General features: G+C 48.7%; 1 protein-coding gene across 1 annotated transcript; it reads left to right on the forward strand.

Moving 5' to 3' along the window:
* The first annotated feature begins 1,895 nt into the window (after positions 1-1,895).
* Positions 1,896-8,083, forward strand: LOC102443650 (ankyrin repeat domain-containing protein 9-like). The gene has a single exon (XM_006118076.4). It carries the CDS (start codon positions 1,933-1,935, stop codon positions 2,821-2,823), a length of 891 nt encoding a protein of 296 aa, XP_006118138.1. The 5' UTR covers positions 1,896-1,932; the 3' UTR covers positions 2,824-8,083.
* The last annotated feature ends 9,317 nt before the right edge of the window (positions 8,084-17,400 follow it).

The raw sequence follows: 17,400 nt of genomic DNA on the forward strand, positions 1-17,400 counted from the left end.
GGACGGGAACATGCAAATGAAGCCTGGGATATTTAAATCCCGGGCTTCATTTGCAAGTTCGAATGCCTACATTAGCCACCCTAGTTCGAACTAGGGTGGCAGTGTAGCCATACCCTTATTCTGCATGCATGAAGACTTTGAGTTTAAGGTGCGTCAGCCCCCCCTGCTCTAATCCAATGCCCCACCCTTCCTCCAGAGCCAGGCACCCTGAGCCCCCTGCTTAAACCCAATCCTCCTCCTCTCCCCCAGAACCAGGCACCTCCAGACCCTCTGCTCTAATCCAACGCACCCTCTCTTTCAGAGTCAGGCACCCCAGATCCCCTGCTCTATTCCAATGCCCTTCCCCTCCCGCAAAGCCAGGCACCCCCTGCTGTAACCCAATCCCCCTCCTCTCCTCCAGAGCCAGGAACCCCCAGTCCTCCTGTGCTAATCCAATGCTCCACCCCTCCTCTCCCCCAGATCCAGACACCCCCAGCTTTCCCACTCTAACCCAGTCTCCCACCCCTCCCACAGAGCCAGGCACCCCCAGCCCCCCTCTCTAACCCAATGCGTCACCCCTCCCCCTGAACCAGGCACTCCCAGGATCCCCCGCCCCCGGCTCTAACCTAATTCCTGGGTCTCACCGGAGCTGCTGCCACTGCCGCCACATGCTTCTACCTTCAGGTGCTAGGGCATGTGCGCAGAGCAGCTGGCCATGAGTCGTCTGGGCGCCTGGATCAGAACTAACAAGAGCCACATTTCTTTGAGCAAAGAACCGTATGTGGCTCGAGAGCCGCGGGTTGGCCACCCCTGCCCTAGCCAAAGCATCTACCTCTCCACTCCCCCAAGGCCAGTGGTATTTTATATGGGAAGGATAATACTGTTTGCATCCAAACCCACTTAACACCACAGAATTACCCTCATTTTGGAAGAGACTACAAATTTTGAATTTTGTTTTTGGCTACAAACTTCTGCCATCAGTTAGAGGGGCATATTGTCTAGTGGTCAGAGCATGGCGTGAGCACCCACAAATTTATGGACCTACTCCCGTTTTTCCACTGCTTGGCTAGTCCCTGTGTTAGACTCCAGGGAAACTCCTAATGCAAGGATCCCCCTCAGATTAGTTGGTCTAAGTGGCTTCAGCATTAATCCTTTGTTTATACACCTGCATTGCAACACAAAAGAATCCCAGAGCTTTAACTGGCAATAAAGGGAAGTGCTTTAACCATACAATATCCTTTATGACTCTGGATGCAGTTACTGTGTGATGCCTTCAACTCCTTCTGTGTGGAGTTTCAGCCTACTGGATTATACAGCAATGACCTCTAAAAAACAAACCCTTATCAGTGTCTCCTAATAGGCCAGCCACAACCGAATTCATGAAACAGAAATCACTTGCTAACCATAGAGATAGCAATCAATATATAGACATTCAATATAGCACTCAATATTGATTATGTAGCATTAATATACATTTATTATCTAATGAATTGTACAAATGCGTGTAGCAGTGACAAATGACTAAATGCATATTATGCTTACTGCACTATACCAGCTGATCTGGGTAGGCATCAAACACAGACAGAAAATTGCCTCACCTCTGAAGCTAATTTTAGTCTCTCCTATGTAACGCTGCATAGATAAAATCTCTGCTAGTCTGACAGTGATCCAGCAACCTGTGCCGTGCACAGAGCAGGGTGCACTGACGAGCCATCTACTGCATGGCACGGGTTAACAGAAGCTGTGGGATTGTGCTTACCTAAATAAAACCACTGCAATGAGGGGGAAAACAATGAATGGGTGGAGATGTTCAGCCAGTCAAAGCGGAGGCATTCCAGCTAGTGCAGTCTGGGCTGCAATGACAGGCTGAAGGTTGCAGCAGGCAGCATCAGGATCTGCATTCAAAGTGAGTGAATCTTACGTTCTGGAGTGAGCTTGTTTATTTGCTGAGACATGGCCAGTAACCAGGCCAGCCTGCAGGATGAGCAAAGCAGGCATTGTAAGTTCTTATCCTATATGTTCTACCAGGCTGTAAGAGACCACAAACCTGTGTGGATGCTGGAAGATATGAGAACTATGGAGTATTTTTACTGGGAGGAAAATGCCAGCCTGAGAACCTATTCACCTTCGGAAGCACTTCTCTATGCAGTGGTGCATAATCACCTGCCTTATGCCCAGTATTTGCTGTCTCATTTTCCAGAGGAGGCTCTCAAGGTGCCTGGAGAACATTTCTGCTATTGCCCGTCTTCTGCGCCTCATTTGGCCATGGCAGTAACATACGACAGGAGGGACATTTTGGGGCTGATCATCAAGATTGCACACAAGCTACCCAGCCTTAACTCCTACATCAACAGGACTGGCTGCTTTCATCTGGAAGATGGAAAAACCCCACTGCACCTTGCTTGCGAACTGCTGAGGTCCGAAACTGTCCTCATCCTCCTAGGAAATGGGGCTTCTCCCAGGATCGAGGACAGCAAGGGGCTCACCCCATTGGATGTCATCCTGGAGCAGATGTGGGACTCCAAAGTTAACGTGGCATCAAAAAAACTCTGCCTCGATTACCTCTTGCTCTTCATGCCTAATCCACAGTTTAAGATGCGGAAAGTTCTGCAGGATCATCCCGATCACTGGACAACTTTGCTAGGAGAAGACAAATTCAACAGCCTGGTGGGGAACACACCCGCCTCTTTATACCTGCAAGCTATGCAAACTATTCTCCAGTCTCTCCCACCTTCCCATTTTCCTAAAAGCATCCAGGAACTACCTATACCTCAGGCACTAAAGCCCCTACCTTCCTATGGCAAAAAGCTACAGACAAAAAATGTGGTAAATGTTTTTCCTTGACTATTTTTGGGGGGTTGGATTTTCAAAGGCTCCTAAGTGGGTTAGGCACTGACCTCCCCTAGAATTTCAATGAGATATTGGTACCTAACTCCTGTAGGTCCCATTTGAAAATCCAATATTTTATGATAAGGTTTTCAATGTTTTTCTAATTCATTGCAGGCACGGCACTTTTAAAAAGCAAAATCCTTCCTTTTTTGTGGTGCATGTGAAGGGTTAAGTATAATTGAAGCAATTTTTTTAACTGTCAGCTGAAATCAATGTATCGGAATTCCCAATATATTAACATTACCCTGTGTAAATTATGCTGGCAAAAAAATGACCTATCCATTGGAATTTTCAATGACTAACTGTGGAACTGGGTTCTACCAGCAGGATAAAAAGCACCAAGGGGGTGGAGATGTTGGGTCTCCTTTCTGCTCTAGTAATGAGGAATCCTATGGCTGGCAGGACTCACTGCAGTCTGCAGTGGTACTGAGTCAGTGCTGCAGAATAATATTGCATTTCCTCTGAGTCAGAGGCTCTTGCTCAGAGGATAAAGACAGGTAGCATATTGATGAGAAGGCACCCTTTCTTATTTGGGGGTGCATGGGTTAAAGGCTATCCCAGTGCTGAAGCTGCTGTAGAATTGCACAGAGAGGAGGGAACCATCTTTCATGCTGTTCAGTGATGGCAGAACCAGTGGAAGTCCACCTTTAATGAGTGACATTAGTTCCCCTTGACTTTTGTTTTAAGGGGTGATGAGACCCCCGAGAAAATTACAGCTATGCCTGTGCCTTGATTTAGAAATTTGTATCCAAGCCACCTGCCTTTGTTAATTACTTAAAGATGGTATGTGGTATTTTGCTGCTATAAATCGTCAGCATGGCAGATTAGGTCATTCATCCTTAAACCACAGAAAAAAGGCCCAATCATGCAGGGGGTGATGTTCACTGGATTGGTCCCATAAGGTGATGTAGACTGCCTTGAAGTCCCAAAGGAACTGAGGGGACTCCCCTTGTTAATTAGCCAGTACCTTGCCAGCGGGGAATATTGCTCCCCACACCTCTAACCACAATCAAAGCAGCCTAGTGAAATCGTGATGCAGCAGCATGCCACTCTAATGCCCTTTGCAGCATAGTCAGTGTGTAGCCATGAAGTTATTTCAGCCAAGGTAGTCTCATCTCTTCCAATTTAACTCTTTTCTTTACTCCCCAGCCCCAAAAGGAACCCTATTTGTAGGGTGTGAGAGATATACTCAGTGATAGGCAAAGGGCATAATTACACTGTCAGTGTTCAGAAGGTTATGAACAAGAACTGATATGCAAGGGAGTGGTCTGCTATATGACTCACTGAATAGGCCACTTGTTACATGTATCGATGACCTACATCTGAGACCGTGAAACGCTGAGCTATGTTCTCTGTTGGTATAAATGGGTGCAGCTTCGCTAAAGTCAATGGATGCAGCCCCTACAGTGATAGTATGGAAAGCAGCACTCTGTGTATTTGGATGGCACAATACTAAATAACTGGGCATGCCCGGGGGAGGTGCCCCAATGGGCTGCTGACTGGGTATGTCCATATGGAGCATCTCTGCGGCATGTAGTGGGTACATCCAGCTAGAATGCTCCAGTTCTGCTACTGTACATACTATTCCAGTGCATGGCACTTTCTGCAATGCTGATTGTAAGTGCAGCTTAACACCCTTTATCATCACTGCCAAGTGAAGAAAATGCCAGCACGGCTTTTTCAATGGCAGAACAGCAGTGACAGGGTTAACCTATTTCCCTGCATGTCCCTTATTGTGGCATCTCCAGGAACAAATAGTTCCTTTTTCATGTATTCCTTTCGGGCAGGGCAGCTGGTGGGAGTGGAATTCTGTGAAAGCCTCAATTCCATTTTTTTTTTTTGTGCAAAGACACAGCCTCTGCAACACATGCTGGCAGAGCTGAAGGCTGTCACGGCTGAGGGGTGTCTTTCCCATGAAGCGGAGCCAAGTGGAAGGTAGATTAGCATAAGTGCTTGCCCAGCCAACCCTGCCAGTCTGCAGAGAGTGTGCAGGCACCTACAGCCATAAGCAGTCATCAGGCCCCAATGTCACAGCGTGGGAGGGGACAAAGCAGATGATCCACCCCCAAGGCTGCTGAACTGACAGAACAATAGCACAGCTGCTAAAAGCCCCTGCTGGAGTCAGTGGGAGCCAGATCAAGCTCCACTACGCTGGAACTGCTGCTGATTTTGATGTCAGTGCGGGAGAGGGGGAGGCAGTGGGTAGGAATATTAAGATGCTAATTAAGCTCCTGCAACAGAAAATCCATATTAACAACAGCAGAAGGGAATTCGTCAGCTATGTTCACGCTCCCTGATAGCGTTAGACCTTCAGTGCAAAACAGAGCTTCAGAAAATCCACTCCAGCTAGTGTGGGTGGGAGGATTGTTTCCACACTGTTAGTAGGGATTGATTGTGTGAACAATTTGGTATTTCCCAGTAACACATGGGGAAATTCACTCCTTGGCAGAGGGCTAGAACTAATGCATATGGCACAAGTGGGCCTTGAATGTGGGCCCTGTGAACAGGTGCAAGTTTCACTCACTGCAGGGGTCAGAGCTTAGGTTCCCCACTGCTCCAGTCTATGAAGATGTCTTCAGTTTGCCTAGTTGAGGAAGTTCAAGGGTAGTGTGATGGTTGTGAGAAGCTGCCCTCTGCCAGCTGGCCTGCAGCAAGAAGAAATATCTTAGCAGCAGCAGAAAAAGGAATTCTCCTGTAGCTCAAACTATGGTGTTATAGCAGCTTAGGTCCATATGGGTCGAAAGTTGCTAGTATCTGATGTGTGTTCATTGCTCTGCACGCAATGAGTTTGGTGTCCTCAGCCCAATTCTTGATGAGCAGAAATCTGAATCAAAGAAATCACTACACCGGTCTTCAGTTTGCTCCTTTGTTGGTAGTCTTAGCAGAGTGAACAAAGACCAGATAGGTCATGGAGGTCGATCTACCATTTGACATCTAGAGGTGTTCTTAGGACCAGGGATTGCGGACACTGGCTGACCAAAGTGGAGAGGCTGGTGCTGTTGCTGGACCGGTTGTGATGAGGAAACCACCAAAGGTGGGGTTGTTTTGATGGAAGGGAGGGAATTTTTCCCCATCCTAGTTCACCTATCTTTCGCATTGATTTGTCAGCTCATTTTGATCTCCCATGTGTCTTCCTTTGCTGTAAGGATATTACACCTTACATGGCAAAATCTACCTCAGCTTCATCGCAGTTTTCATTGACCTTGGGTGGGAGGGGGGATCCCTATGCATTGTTCTTAAGCCTGCTCATGAGCAAAATTAAATTCTAGATCTGTTAAACAATCCCTCCATCCCATAGGCCCATAGCCTTGAATCGTCCCGGAGGAGAAAATTCCCTGCACTTGCATGATATCTATATTAGTGATTGTATTTTTTTAACAAGAAAAGGGGTGCTAGATGCCATTTAGCAATGTTTACCTTTGGCATTAAAAATTCATTGAGTCTAATTTAAGATCTTTGTTTTTAAACTTTGGAAAGAATAAGACAGAAAAAGACGGGAGGGAAAAATGCGTGCCTGGCCCTGGATGATCAGTAGGCTCAGCAGGATTTGATTTTTAACTTATTTCTATGACTATAGTTGGAAAGGCCTAACTTGTGTAGGTGTGCATGTGTGTATACCACAGCACTTCCAGAGCTGCTGACGACGGAGTTTCTGGGATAAATTCATCAATGTTTGTGAGATACTCAGATCTTTCAGTGATCAATGCCTTAAAGCCTATACATTAAATCGAGAAAACAGTTTCATATGCCTGGCAAGCTACTGGTTGCAGCTAAGGAAGTTTCGTCATCTGCTGAAGTGGCAGTGGCCTGTGCTCTTGAAGCAGGAGCTCCGCCCCTGAATACCACGTGGCAATGGATTAGAGCAGCACTTCTCAAATTGTAGGTCGGGGTGGGGAACCTTTTTTGGGTCAAGGACCGCTGACCCACAGAAAAATCAGTCGGGTGCCAGTAGCTGTGGGGAGGTAGTGGGGGGATGGAGTGCCAGTGTGGGCTCCCCAATGCTGGGGGAGGCCCTAAGCCTTGGGTACCAGATCCAGGCAACCCAGAGGTCACATACGGCCCCAGGCCTTACGTTCCCCACCCCTGTTGTAGGTCATCATGACTGCATTTAATAGGGTCCCCAGGGCGCTGTTAGACTTGCTGGGGCCCAAGGCCAAAGTCTGAGCCCAAAGGCCACTGACAGGAGGGGGCAAGGAGGCAACTGCCCCAGGGCTTGGCAATTATAAAGGGCCTGGGGCTCTTGGCTTCTACTGCGACAGCAGCGGTGTCCAGAGCCCCAGGTCCTTTAAATCGCCGCAGACGTGCTTTGGGGCAGCTCTACGGCCGGGCAGGTGATGCACTTATCTGTGCTCTGGCCCTGCCCCTTCTGCCCAAAGCCCTGCCCATTCCAGGAGCAGGGGTGGCAGTGCCCCACCCCCACCTTGCCCAGGGACCCAGCATGGCTGTCAGCTCTCCTGTTGAGCCCCACTCCCTGGGGTCAAAGCTCAAGGTCTTCTGTCCCCTGGGTGGTGGTGCTCAGGTTTGGGCCCCCTGCCCAGGTTGGACAGCAACTTTTCTTGTCAGAAGGGAATCATGGTACAGTTTTGAGGAAACCCACGGTTAGAGCATAGTGACAGGCATAACAAATCCATGGGTGCTCAATTATCATGTCAGCATCTATTTGAGTCTCCTCCCCCCTTTTTTTATTGAAATAAAATCTTTTAAGTGGATACCCCCAGTTTCCATTTCTGTCGCTATGCAGATGAACAAGCAGGCTCCTGCCTCTGTGCTGCCCAAGAACTGTGGCTTCTTGGTGCCATTGTCAAACCACTAACAGCAAAGGGACAGAGCCCCTGAGAACTTGTCTAAAATATTGTTCATCTATCTACATGTTCATTAGCATTGATGGCCATTTGTCTTCCTCTGTCCATTTTGGGGTTCAGTGAGAAACTGACAAATGCTGATGTTTACTGATTGAACTGAATCCAGCTAAGCCTAAGTGCAAATGAATGTTCGCTGTGTGATTCGACTTTCTTATAGATTAAAGCCATACTTTATAATTTATGTTTCTCTCTTGTTTAATTTTATTCCACATGGCTATTTGTACATTACTCTCTGCACGGTAAAAATGAAATGATTGCCTGTATTGAAACTAAAATATTTATATCACAGCTATATCAACTATGAAGATTATTTAATCTGTATTACTGTAATAAACTTGCAGTATAAACTGGAAGTGTCTTTTTATTGCCTATTGAGTCAGGAACATCTGGCAATGGCTGTTCCTATTTTAGCTAGTTTTGTTCGTTGATTATCTTATGCTGAATATTAGATCCCCTTGAATGTGATCTGTGGAACCAAGTCTTTTCTATATGGCTTCATAACATGTGGATGTGTCATGAGAGGATGATCCTGTCATAGGATCACCACCATCAGAAAGGAGCTCAGCACAAAAGGAAGGCGGAGATAAGGTAAGTGGCCGACTCAAGGGATTGGCAATGTGATGTGGAGTCTTTTGCCTTGGGGTCACTGGTTTGAGCTCAGCTTGGTTATGACTATTTGTTCCCATCTGATGGGAGTATTATGGTGCAGAGAGGCTGCTTTCCCAATCTGCTGTATGGCTGCAGCCTACAAACGAATTCCCTTCCTGGGATTTGGATTCACTAACGAAGCAATCAACAATAAGGCAAGAAAATTCAGCTCCTGTGGCTGCTGCTGGAGTTCCTCTTTCAGGACTGCTCAGCCTCCCCACCAGAGTCATTCTCCCCTGCCAACAAGTATGAGTCAGCAAAATTCACTTAACCCTGTCCCAGCAGGATCAAGACCTGCAGTATTGACTGGAGTGTTAGGCAAACAGGGTCAGACTTCTGACAGATTGCAATCTCTCAGGGTACGTCTAAACTACATGGCTCCGACGACGGAGCCATGTAGATTTGTTTGTTAGGCAAAGGGAAATGAAGCCGCGATTTAAATAATCGCGGCTTCATTTAAATTTACATGGCTGCCGCGCTGAGCCAACAAACAGCTGATCAGCTGTTTGTCGGCTCAGTGCGCTAGTCTGGACGCTCCCCTGTTGAAATGAAAGCCTTTTATTGACATCCCTGGTAAACCTCATCCTACAAGGCATAACGGGGATATCGATAAAAGGCTTTCAGGTCGGCGCGGAGCGTCCAGACTAGCGCGCTGAGCCGACAAACAGCTGATCAGCTGTTTCTCGGCTCAGCGCGGCAGCCATGTAAATTTAAATGAAGCCGCGATTATTTAAATCGCAGCTTCATTTCCCTTTGCTGATCTGTCTAATCTACATGGCTCATCGATGGAGCCATGTAGTCTAGACACACCCACAGTCTCTCCCCAGGTGGCCTTGCAAAACGTTTTGTCCCTGTTTCAGTGAGCATGGGGAAGCCCAAATGTAAAGGGGAATTTCAGCTTTTGATTTTTAAATAAAAGTTTCCGTTCTATTTCCTCTGAAACCAAAATCTGTCTCCAGGATTGATCGGAACAAGGACCAGTGTGGTGTGTTTTCAGCAGCAGGTACCTGAAGAGCCCCTGCTCACACAACGTTTACATGTGAGGTATATCTCAAATAACAAGTTCCTCAGGTAGCCCTCTGCATAGTGAGTGTGACAGGAGATGGACAAAAAACCTACTTTACTGGCCCCCAAAGGCAAAGATCATAGCTATTTTGAATTAAGTGCTCCAGGGCACAACCAGGAAAACTTACTCTCCTCTCCCCCAACCCCAGAGCCATTAAAGGGGTAGACCCTGGCCACAGTGCCTGTGCCAGCTCCAAGCCTGCCAGCCCAGAGCCAGCAGTGGCCACCGGAGCCCCTGACCCAGTGGCCCCAAAACATGAGCCAGCAAGCCACTGGTAGCCAGCCCTCCACCGCTCCCCAGGAGCCGTCTGCCAGCTTCCAGGAGCCTGACAGGGGCTGGAGAAGGCAGGCGCCTTCCTTGTCAAGGGTGGAGATCATGGACATTATTCAGGTTTGGGGAGGATGCCCCCAACTTCCATGATCTCTGCAGTAGACAGAGGAACGCGGCCATCCATGGCAGGATAGCTGCCATCCTGGCCACCGAAGGCTACATGTGAACCCAGGAGCAGGTTAGCATGAAAGTCAAGTTGGTCTGGCAAGACCCCCAACCCTGAGCTTCCCCTTCCCCTTCTTCCCCTTGCTTCCCCCTTCCAACTCCCTCCTCCCAGGTTTCCCCTTCCCCCCTTCCACCCTTTCTCTTCCCCTCTCCCACCTCTTTTTCCCAGTTTCCCCAGAGGTTCAACCTCCTCCCCAGTTTTGTTCAGTAAATCCAGTTTGTATTTTTGAACATACGTGTCTTTTATTTGTCATCAGGAAGGGGGACTAGGGAGGGGTAAGTGGAAGGACGTGACGGAGGAATGGGGCACGAGCCCCCGGTGGGGAGGACTGGGGAGGCTCTGAGGGCTCCTCAGGGTGGATGCTCTTCCTCAGGGCCTCCTGGATCCTGACAGACCCCCGATGGATCCCCCGGATGGCAGCCTGCAGCAAATGCAGCCGGGCTGATGGCAACGACCCCACGAGACGCACCGGCATGCCCAGGGGCAGCTCTGGCTCCATGTGGCCGAGTGCTGTGGTGTCCCGAGTTCGGGCACTCCGGGCACTCCAAGATAGGACTGCTTTGCTGTCCCTCATCGAGGTAGACAAACAAGCGGGGAACCCTGAGAACTGTTTGTCTGGGGTGGGGTCCCTTTAAGCACGGAGCTCAGTTAGCCTCAGGCAGCAGCCCCACACACTAAGTCCTAACCTGATGCTCTGCCGGCACTGGATCCAGCCAGCCTTACCTTCGATTCAGGGTCCACTCAGTGTGGACGTGCTATTTCGAAATAGTTTTTGTGTATAGACGCGTTATTTCGAATTAGCTTAATTCGAATTAACTATTTCAAATTAAGTTAATTCGAAATAGTGCTGTAGTGTAGACATACCCTTACTTGCATGAGCAGTCTTTCTGCTGGGATAAGGAATTGGTTGCCAAAGGGAACAAACTACCGTATTTTCCGGCGTATAGGGCGACTGGGCGTATAAGACGACCCCCTATCTTTTTAATTAAAAGATAGGGTTTCATCTTATACCCCAGCGCCCCTCCGCCTCCTTTGCTCCAGGTGTCCCTGGTCTGCTGGAGATGGTCCCCAGCAGACCAGAGGCACCGGGAGCAAAGCCGCCAGGAGCGCCTGGGCTGCCCTCCCCCCCCCCGCCGGAGCCCCTCCGTGGCTTTGAAAGCCTCGGGGGAAGCCGGCGGGGGGACATCCCAGGCGCGCATGGGCTGCCCCCCCGCCGGAGCCCCTCCGCGGTGGCTTTGAAAGCCGCGGAGGGGCTCCGGCGGGGGGGCAGCCCATGCGCGCCTGGGATGCCCCCCCGCCGGCTTCCCCCGAGGCTTTCAAAGCCGCGGAGGGGCTCCGGCAGCGGGGCATCCGGCGTACAAGACGACCCCCGATTTTTGGGGGATGTTTTTTAACATCAGAGGTCGTCTTGTACGCCGGAATATACGGTAGAAAAGTAGGAGAAATGGTATCACCATTATACCACCTTCAGTCAGCACTGCCAAAAGACAGCCCCAATTGGAACGACGTCTGCAGCCAACCGTGACTCAGCTGAAGTGCCTGCCTCAGCTTCCCCTCGCAGGTAACCCAAGAACTGGATGCCAGTCCCAGTAACACCCCTTCTGGGGGTTGGATTATTACAAAAATACTGATCAAATAATCCCCAACAAATTGTCCCAAACATACTCTATATTGGGGTGAGCAAAAGGGCCTCCGCAGGCCATATCTGGCCTGCCAAGCAGTTGATCTGGCTCGCGGATGCCCTGCTGGTCCCCTGCCCACGGGCCAATTAGGGGATGCCACACACTTAGAAGCATGACACGCCCCTGGCAGGGTGGGAGGAGACTTTGTGCACTCCTCCGCCCCCAAGCCCTGATTGGCCTGGAGGTGGGGGAAATGTGCAAAGTCTCCTCCCACTGCCAGGGGCATGGGTGTCAAGGGGGAACCTCGGAGGGAGAGGGGGGACAAAGACTTCACACGCTCCCCCCTCCCAGACCAATCATGATCTGTGGGAGGGGAAGCAGGGAAGTATCCTCGCTCCTCTCCTCCTGCCTGAGGTCCTGCCCCTTCTGGTGCAGCCAGGGGCCACTTCAAAAATTTCTGAAATGGCCTGCGGCAAAAAATTGCTCACCCCTGCTCTATATCATCCCCAATGCATCTAGTTCTTACAACCCTGCTTTTATCAGAATGAGCCACTTACCCCCTCCAAGCCTATCTGCTGAGACTGGTTTCATGCCAGATTCTGATATTTTCCACCTCATTTAGGCTCCTTATTGGCTGCTGCTTTTTTTTGAAAGGGGTGGGGGTCCTGGGCCAGCCACTCCATGCAATCCTGCTCTTCCCATGTGGGAAGGCCATCATGACCCAGGGAGCGTCCTTTACTCCCCCATGTTTTCTCACTAACCCTCTGGATCCAGCTGTCAGATGTGGAGAAATCAGCAGGTAAGCTTCTCCTCCACTAGTCCTTATTAGCTTCAGCCCTCTGGCTTAGAGTCAGCTGGCACTCCCCTCTGCTTCTCCTCCTGCCTTCAGCTGTCTCAAGCCTTCTCGGTTGGGGAGGTCAGTCAGCAAACCCCTCTTGTTCTCCTTGGCTCCACAGGTCCCAGACTCACCACATCTCCTTCCCTCCCTCTCTTATGATTCTCCACACTGGGTCAGACCAAGGATCCATCTAGCCCTATTTTCTGTCTTGCAACAGTGGCCCATGCCAAGTGCCCTAGAGGGAGTGAACAGACAGGTAATCAAGTGATCCGCACCCCCCCCCATTGCCCATTCCCAGCTTCTGACAAACAGAGGCCAGGGATACCATCCCTCCCCATCCTGGCTAATAGTCATTGATGGATCTAACCTCCATGAATTTAGCTAGTTCTTTTTTGAATCCTGTTAAAGTCCTAGGCTACATCTACACTGTAGCCTTCTTGTGGAAAAGCTTAGGCAAATGAAGCTTGACGTGGAATTGCCACGCTTCATTTGCATAATTAATGAGCAGCCGTTTTTGCACAAGAGGCTTTTGCACAAAAAAGAGCAGTGTAGACATCTTTTTGCGTAAAACCCCCCTCTTGTGCAAGAGCCGTTCTTCCTCATTTTTTGACAGCCCCCCCAGAAGGACCCTACTTGATAATCCTTACTCTGATAGTGAATTGTTGCTAATTTCTCTAACTACAATATGAGCAGGTTTTCAAATGTTATACACTCACCTTATAATAATTTAAACTAGGGCACAGGTTCCCACGTGACTACTTTTTTATGCACTCCCTCTTCTCACCCACGACTCCCCTTCCTGTCAGACAACTCCTACCTGCCTGGGACAGGAAGTGACTCATAGAAAGAGTGGGCTGACTCAGTCCTCAGCAGAACCCATGGCCGGGCAGTGTGAAACAGGGCTCTTCACTTCCCTCCCCACTTCCTACAGCTTCTTGCTCCCTTGAGCTCTGAGGAGTTTAAAATAGGGGGGTCTGCAGCTAGCCTGGGGAGACAGCACTCACAGTGGTCAGAGGGGAAGAGAGGGAAACAGCAGGCTCCGGAAGGGGCCTGGCAGGGATCCCCCCACCACTGAAGAGTCCCCGTTGCTCCCATGGTCCTGACTCCCAACCAACTAGAGCCCCTTTATCGCACCTTACACTTCCCCAGTAGCTGCTTTGTTTCCTTCAGGAGACCACAGCCCCCAGTTTGAAACCCCATGATCTAGAAGATATGCCCTTGTCTGTTTTTTAGAATATTCTGAGGGAGCATTGAAAGGCATATAAAAATCAAGACACGTCCCATCTTTCCACACTATTCACTAGTCTGGGGATCCTGGCAAAAAAGGGAATTAGACTGGTTTGGTATAATTTATGCATGACAAGCTGGCTAATCCTTATCACCTTTGTGATGGGTTAGATTACAGGAGTCCTTTTGGGGTTGTTCCCCAATGTGCTGATCATGCCACTGACACATCTTACTGCCCTCTGGGGCTCTCCACTGATTTGTCCTTCTGGGCCAGAAGCACTGCCCCCCCAGGAAATGCGTAGAATTGGGGTTACTGCCCTCCTGCAGAGCAATATATACATTGAGTTCAGCACCCTGGAAACCATCCCCCAAAGGGACCAAATCCCCAAACAAATCCATCTTACCCCGTGTAGAAGTTTCATACAGAGAAAGTTCATAAGAATGTCCACTCCCTTTATCAGTGAAAAAGTGAGATGCACAATGGTTGCTCCTCCTTCTCCCCCCAGCTAACCATTATTTACGGTGGGCTTGATAATAAAGAAAAGCTTTTTAAGTACAAACAGTAGAATTTACATGGTTGCAAGTGAAAACAGTAAGATCAAAGAAAGTTACTAAATTAAAATAAACAAAAGAATAACAGCTAATTCTAATGTAGTAAGAAAAGTTACATGTGGATTTTTACCCTAAACAGTTGATCTAAATATATTTCACAAGTTATGCAGCCTTATAGCTTGGGCCTGATCCTACTCCCTGTTCAGTCTTAGATGTTTCCAGTAGGCATCTTTAGTGATAAGGGGAAGGGTCTCCTGACCCCTGGCATCTGACCCTGTTCTTTGTTTTCCTCCCTCTTATAGCCCTTTTGCCCAAGGCAGGAATTCTTAGTGCTCAGTTCCAGGGACAGATGACTGTTTTGCGGGGCCCCGGGCAGCGTAATTCCACGGGGCCCCCCCTTTGCCACGGCACATGCGCGGGGCTTTTTTAAGCACGGGGCCTGGGGTGGCCGCCCCGTTCGCCCTGCCCTATATCTGCCCCTGCTCAGTTCAGACTTCTCACCTCATTTGGAAAAGTACAGGATCCAAAATGCATTTCAGTATCAGGTGGCCTGACCACATCTTTCTGAGACCAACCACACTTCGGGTTTATGGGACAAATGAGACTATTCACAGGTTGTTCATTTGATCACTGAGCCATTAAGTTTCTGGAGCATCAGTAATGGCCCTTATTAGCATATTTAGGACTACAAACAGATCCACATTTCATATTTCTAACTGCACATACAAGGATGATACATGCACAAAAATAGGATGTACACATTCAGCCAACTAACACTAAAAGTGATGTTACATGAGGTATTTTGTCTAGTGTCTTTGAGTTATGCATATTCATAAGCCAATTTTCATAAAGCATAGGGAGAGGGCATGACAACCTTATCTCCTAGGACAGAGGTCACCAAGCAGTAGATTGGGATCACCTTGGAGCCTGTGACAGGTGATGCTGACTGGTTTGGCCAGGAAGCTATAAACACTGGCACTTCATTTGCCCCTCCACCCACTGTCATGCTGCTCCTGCCCTCTGCCTTGGAGCTGCCCCCTTGGGAGCCTCCCGCTTGCTGTGCAGGGTGTGAGTGGGAGAAGGGGGAGTGCTGATGTCCCTCCCTCCCCCATTTCTGTACCCTATCTCCACACAGAGAGAAGGGGATGGAGGGAGTTTGGCAATGCAAATCTCTGTCACTCTCACACACTGTCATTCTCACAAACACACAGGGTGTGTCTAGACTACAGGGTTTTGTCGACAAAAGTGGACTTTTGTCGACAAAACTATACCTGCGTCCACACTGCCTTTGAGTTATGTCGACATAACGTTGGCAAAACTCAGCAGTTTTGTCGATGTATGTAAACCTCATTCTACGAGGAATAACGCCTTTTATCGACAGAGTTCTGTCGATAGAAGGCATTATTGCATCTACACTGTCCTTTGCGTCCACACTGTTATGTCGACAAAGCGGCTTGCTTTGTCGACAGAACTGGATGTAGTCTAGACGCTCTTTGTCAACAGAAGATTTGTCGACAGTATCTGTCAACAAAACTTCTGTCGACAAAACCCTGTAGTCTAGACATACCCACACTGTCCTTCACTCTCATCTCCCAACACAACACATACCTGGGGGGTTGTTGTTACTTCTTGTACTGCTCACAAAGTAGGTTAGTTTTGGGTTTTGACTCGTCTCATTTCTCTTATGCTTTAATTTATTTCTTTGAGTAGTGAGTTCTAAAATGCTGAACCTGTTGTGGCTGGAGTAATTATCCCTGTGGTAATTGTTGCTCCTGGAAGTGGCTGGCATGTCACTGCAGCCCCTGAGAAAGGCAGAACAAAGGGTCTCCACATGCTGTCCTTGCCTGCAGACACTTCTCCTATAGCTCCCATTGATCAATAGTCGGGATCGGTGGGCAGTAGCAGCTGTGGGCTTAGTGCCTTTTAGATGAGGGGCAGCACATGGCACCATTGCTGTACATGCCAGCTGCTTTCAGGAGTGGTGCAGAGCTACTAAACCCCACTGCTCCACCACCTGGAAGTCATCTCAGTTAAATGGTGCCCAGCCAGAGTCTGCTTCCTGAATCTCTGTCCCAGCCTTGAACCTCCTACTACGCCCAACCTCCTGCCCCAGACATGAGTTCCCCTGAACCCAAACTCCTTCCAGAGCTTGCACCTGAAACCTCTCCTGGACCTCAATTCCCCATTTTTGGACCGGGGCCCACACTCCAAACTCCTTGGTCCAAGACCAGAGCCTGCACCCCAATTCCATACCCCAGCCAGGTAAAAGTGAGTAAGGATGGGGATGTAGGGGGATAGATTGAGCAGAGTGAGACCTCAGAGAAGGGGTGGGAAGGAAGTAGGGCAAGGATATTTGGGTTTGAGGTAGAGTGTATATTGCACTTAAATTGAAAAAGTGATCTTGTGGTTAAAAAGGTTGGAGACCACTGTCCTAAGAGCTCACAAGTGGATCGCATAACAATTTGCTCCAGTATCTGGGTATCAAAGTGAGGCTGACTTGTCTGTAATTCCGCAGGGCTGCCAATTAAGGCCCTGATTCAGCAAAGGATTTAAACCTGTTCTCAATCTTACATATCTGCACAAACCCCATCCATATTTAGCAAAGCATTGAAGTCATTGTAAGGTTATGAATTTTAATGGGACTTAAGCATGTTTTTAACATTAAATATGTTCTCAAATGTTTTGTAGAATCTGGGCCTATAACCAGTCCTGAAAAGGGTGGCACTCTTATGCATTTGTATCAAACAAAGTAGAGAACAAGGTCAGCAGGCAAATGAAACAGAAAAAAATCTTCAGCAAACCAACCCTATGCATGGAGTTTGAGCTTCCTGTTAGCAGAGCGCATTGAGGCTATGGCTACACTGCCAGGTTTTTTTGGAAGAAGATATGTATATCACACTCACATTTGCATATCTTCTTCCGATTCTTTTTGCGGAAGAGGTTTTTCCGATATTTGGTCCCGTGTAAATGGAGCCAAATGGCGGGGAAAAAAACCTCTTTACAAGACTCTGTAAACCTCGATTTATGAGGAATAAGAGGTCTTGCAAAAAAGGTTTTTTTTCTGATATTTGGCCCCGTTTACACGGGGCCAAATATCAGAAAAACCTCTTCCGCAAAAAGAATCGGAAAAAGACATGCAAATGTAAGCGCAATTTGCATATCTTCTTCTGAACCGCCCCCCCCCCCCCCCCCCAGCAGTGTAGCCGTAGCCTCAGAGTGGC

Source organism: Pelodiscus sinensis, chromosome 3 (assembly GCF_049634645.1).
Source record: "Pelodiscus sinensis isolate JC-2024 chromosome 3, ASM4963464v1, whole genome shotgun sequence".
NCBI lineage: Eukaryota > Metazoa > Chordata > Testudines > Trionychidae > Pelodiscus > Pelodiscus sinensis.

Excerpts from the sequence above, each read along its gene's own strand:
- LOC102443650 (XM_006118076.4), top strand. The coding sequence starts at position 1,933 with ATGGCCAGTAACCAGGCCAGCCTGCAGGATGAGCAAAGCAGGCATTGT.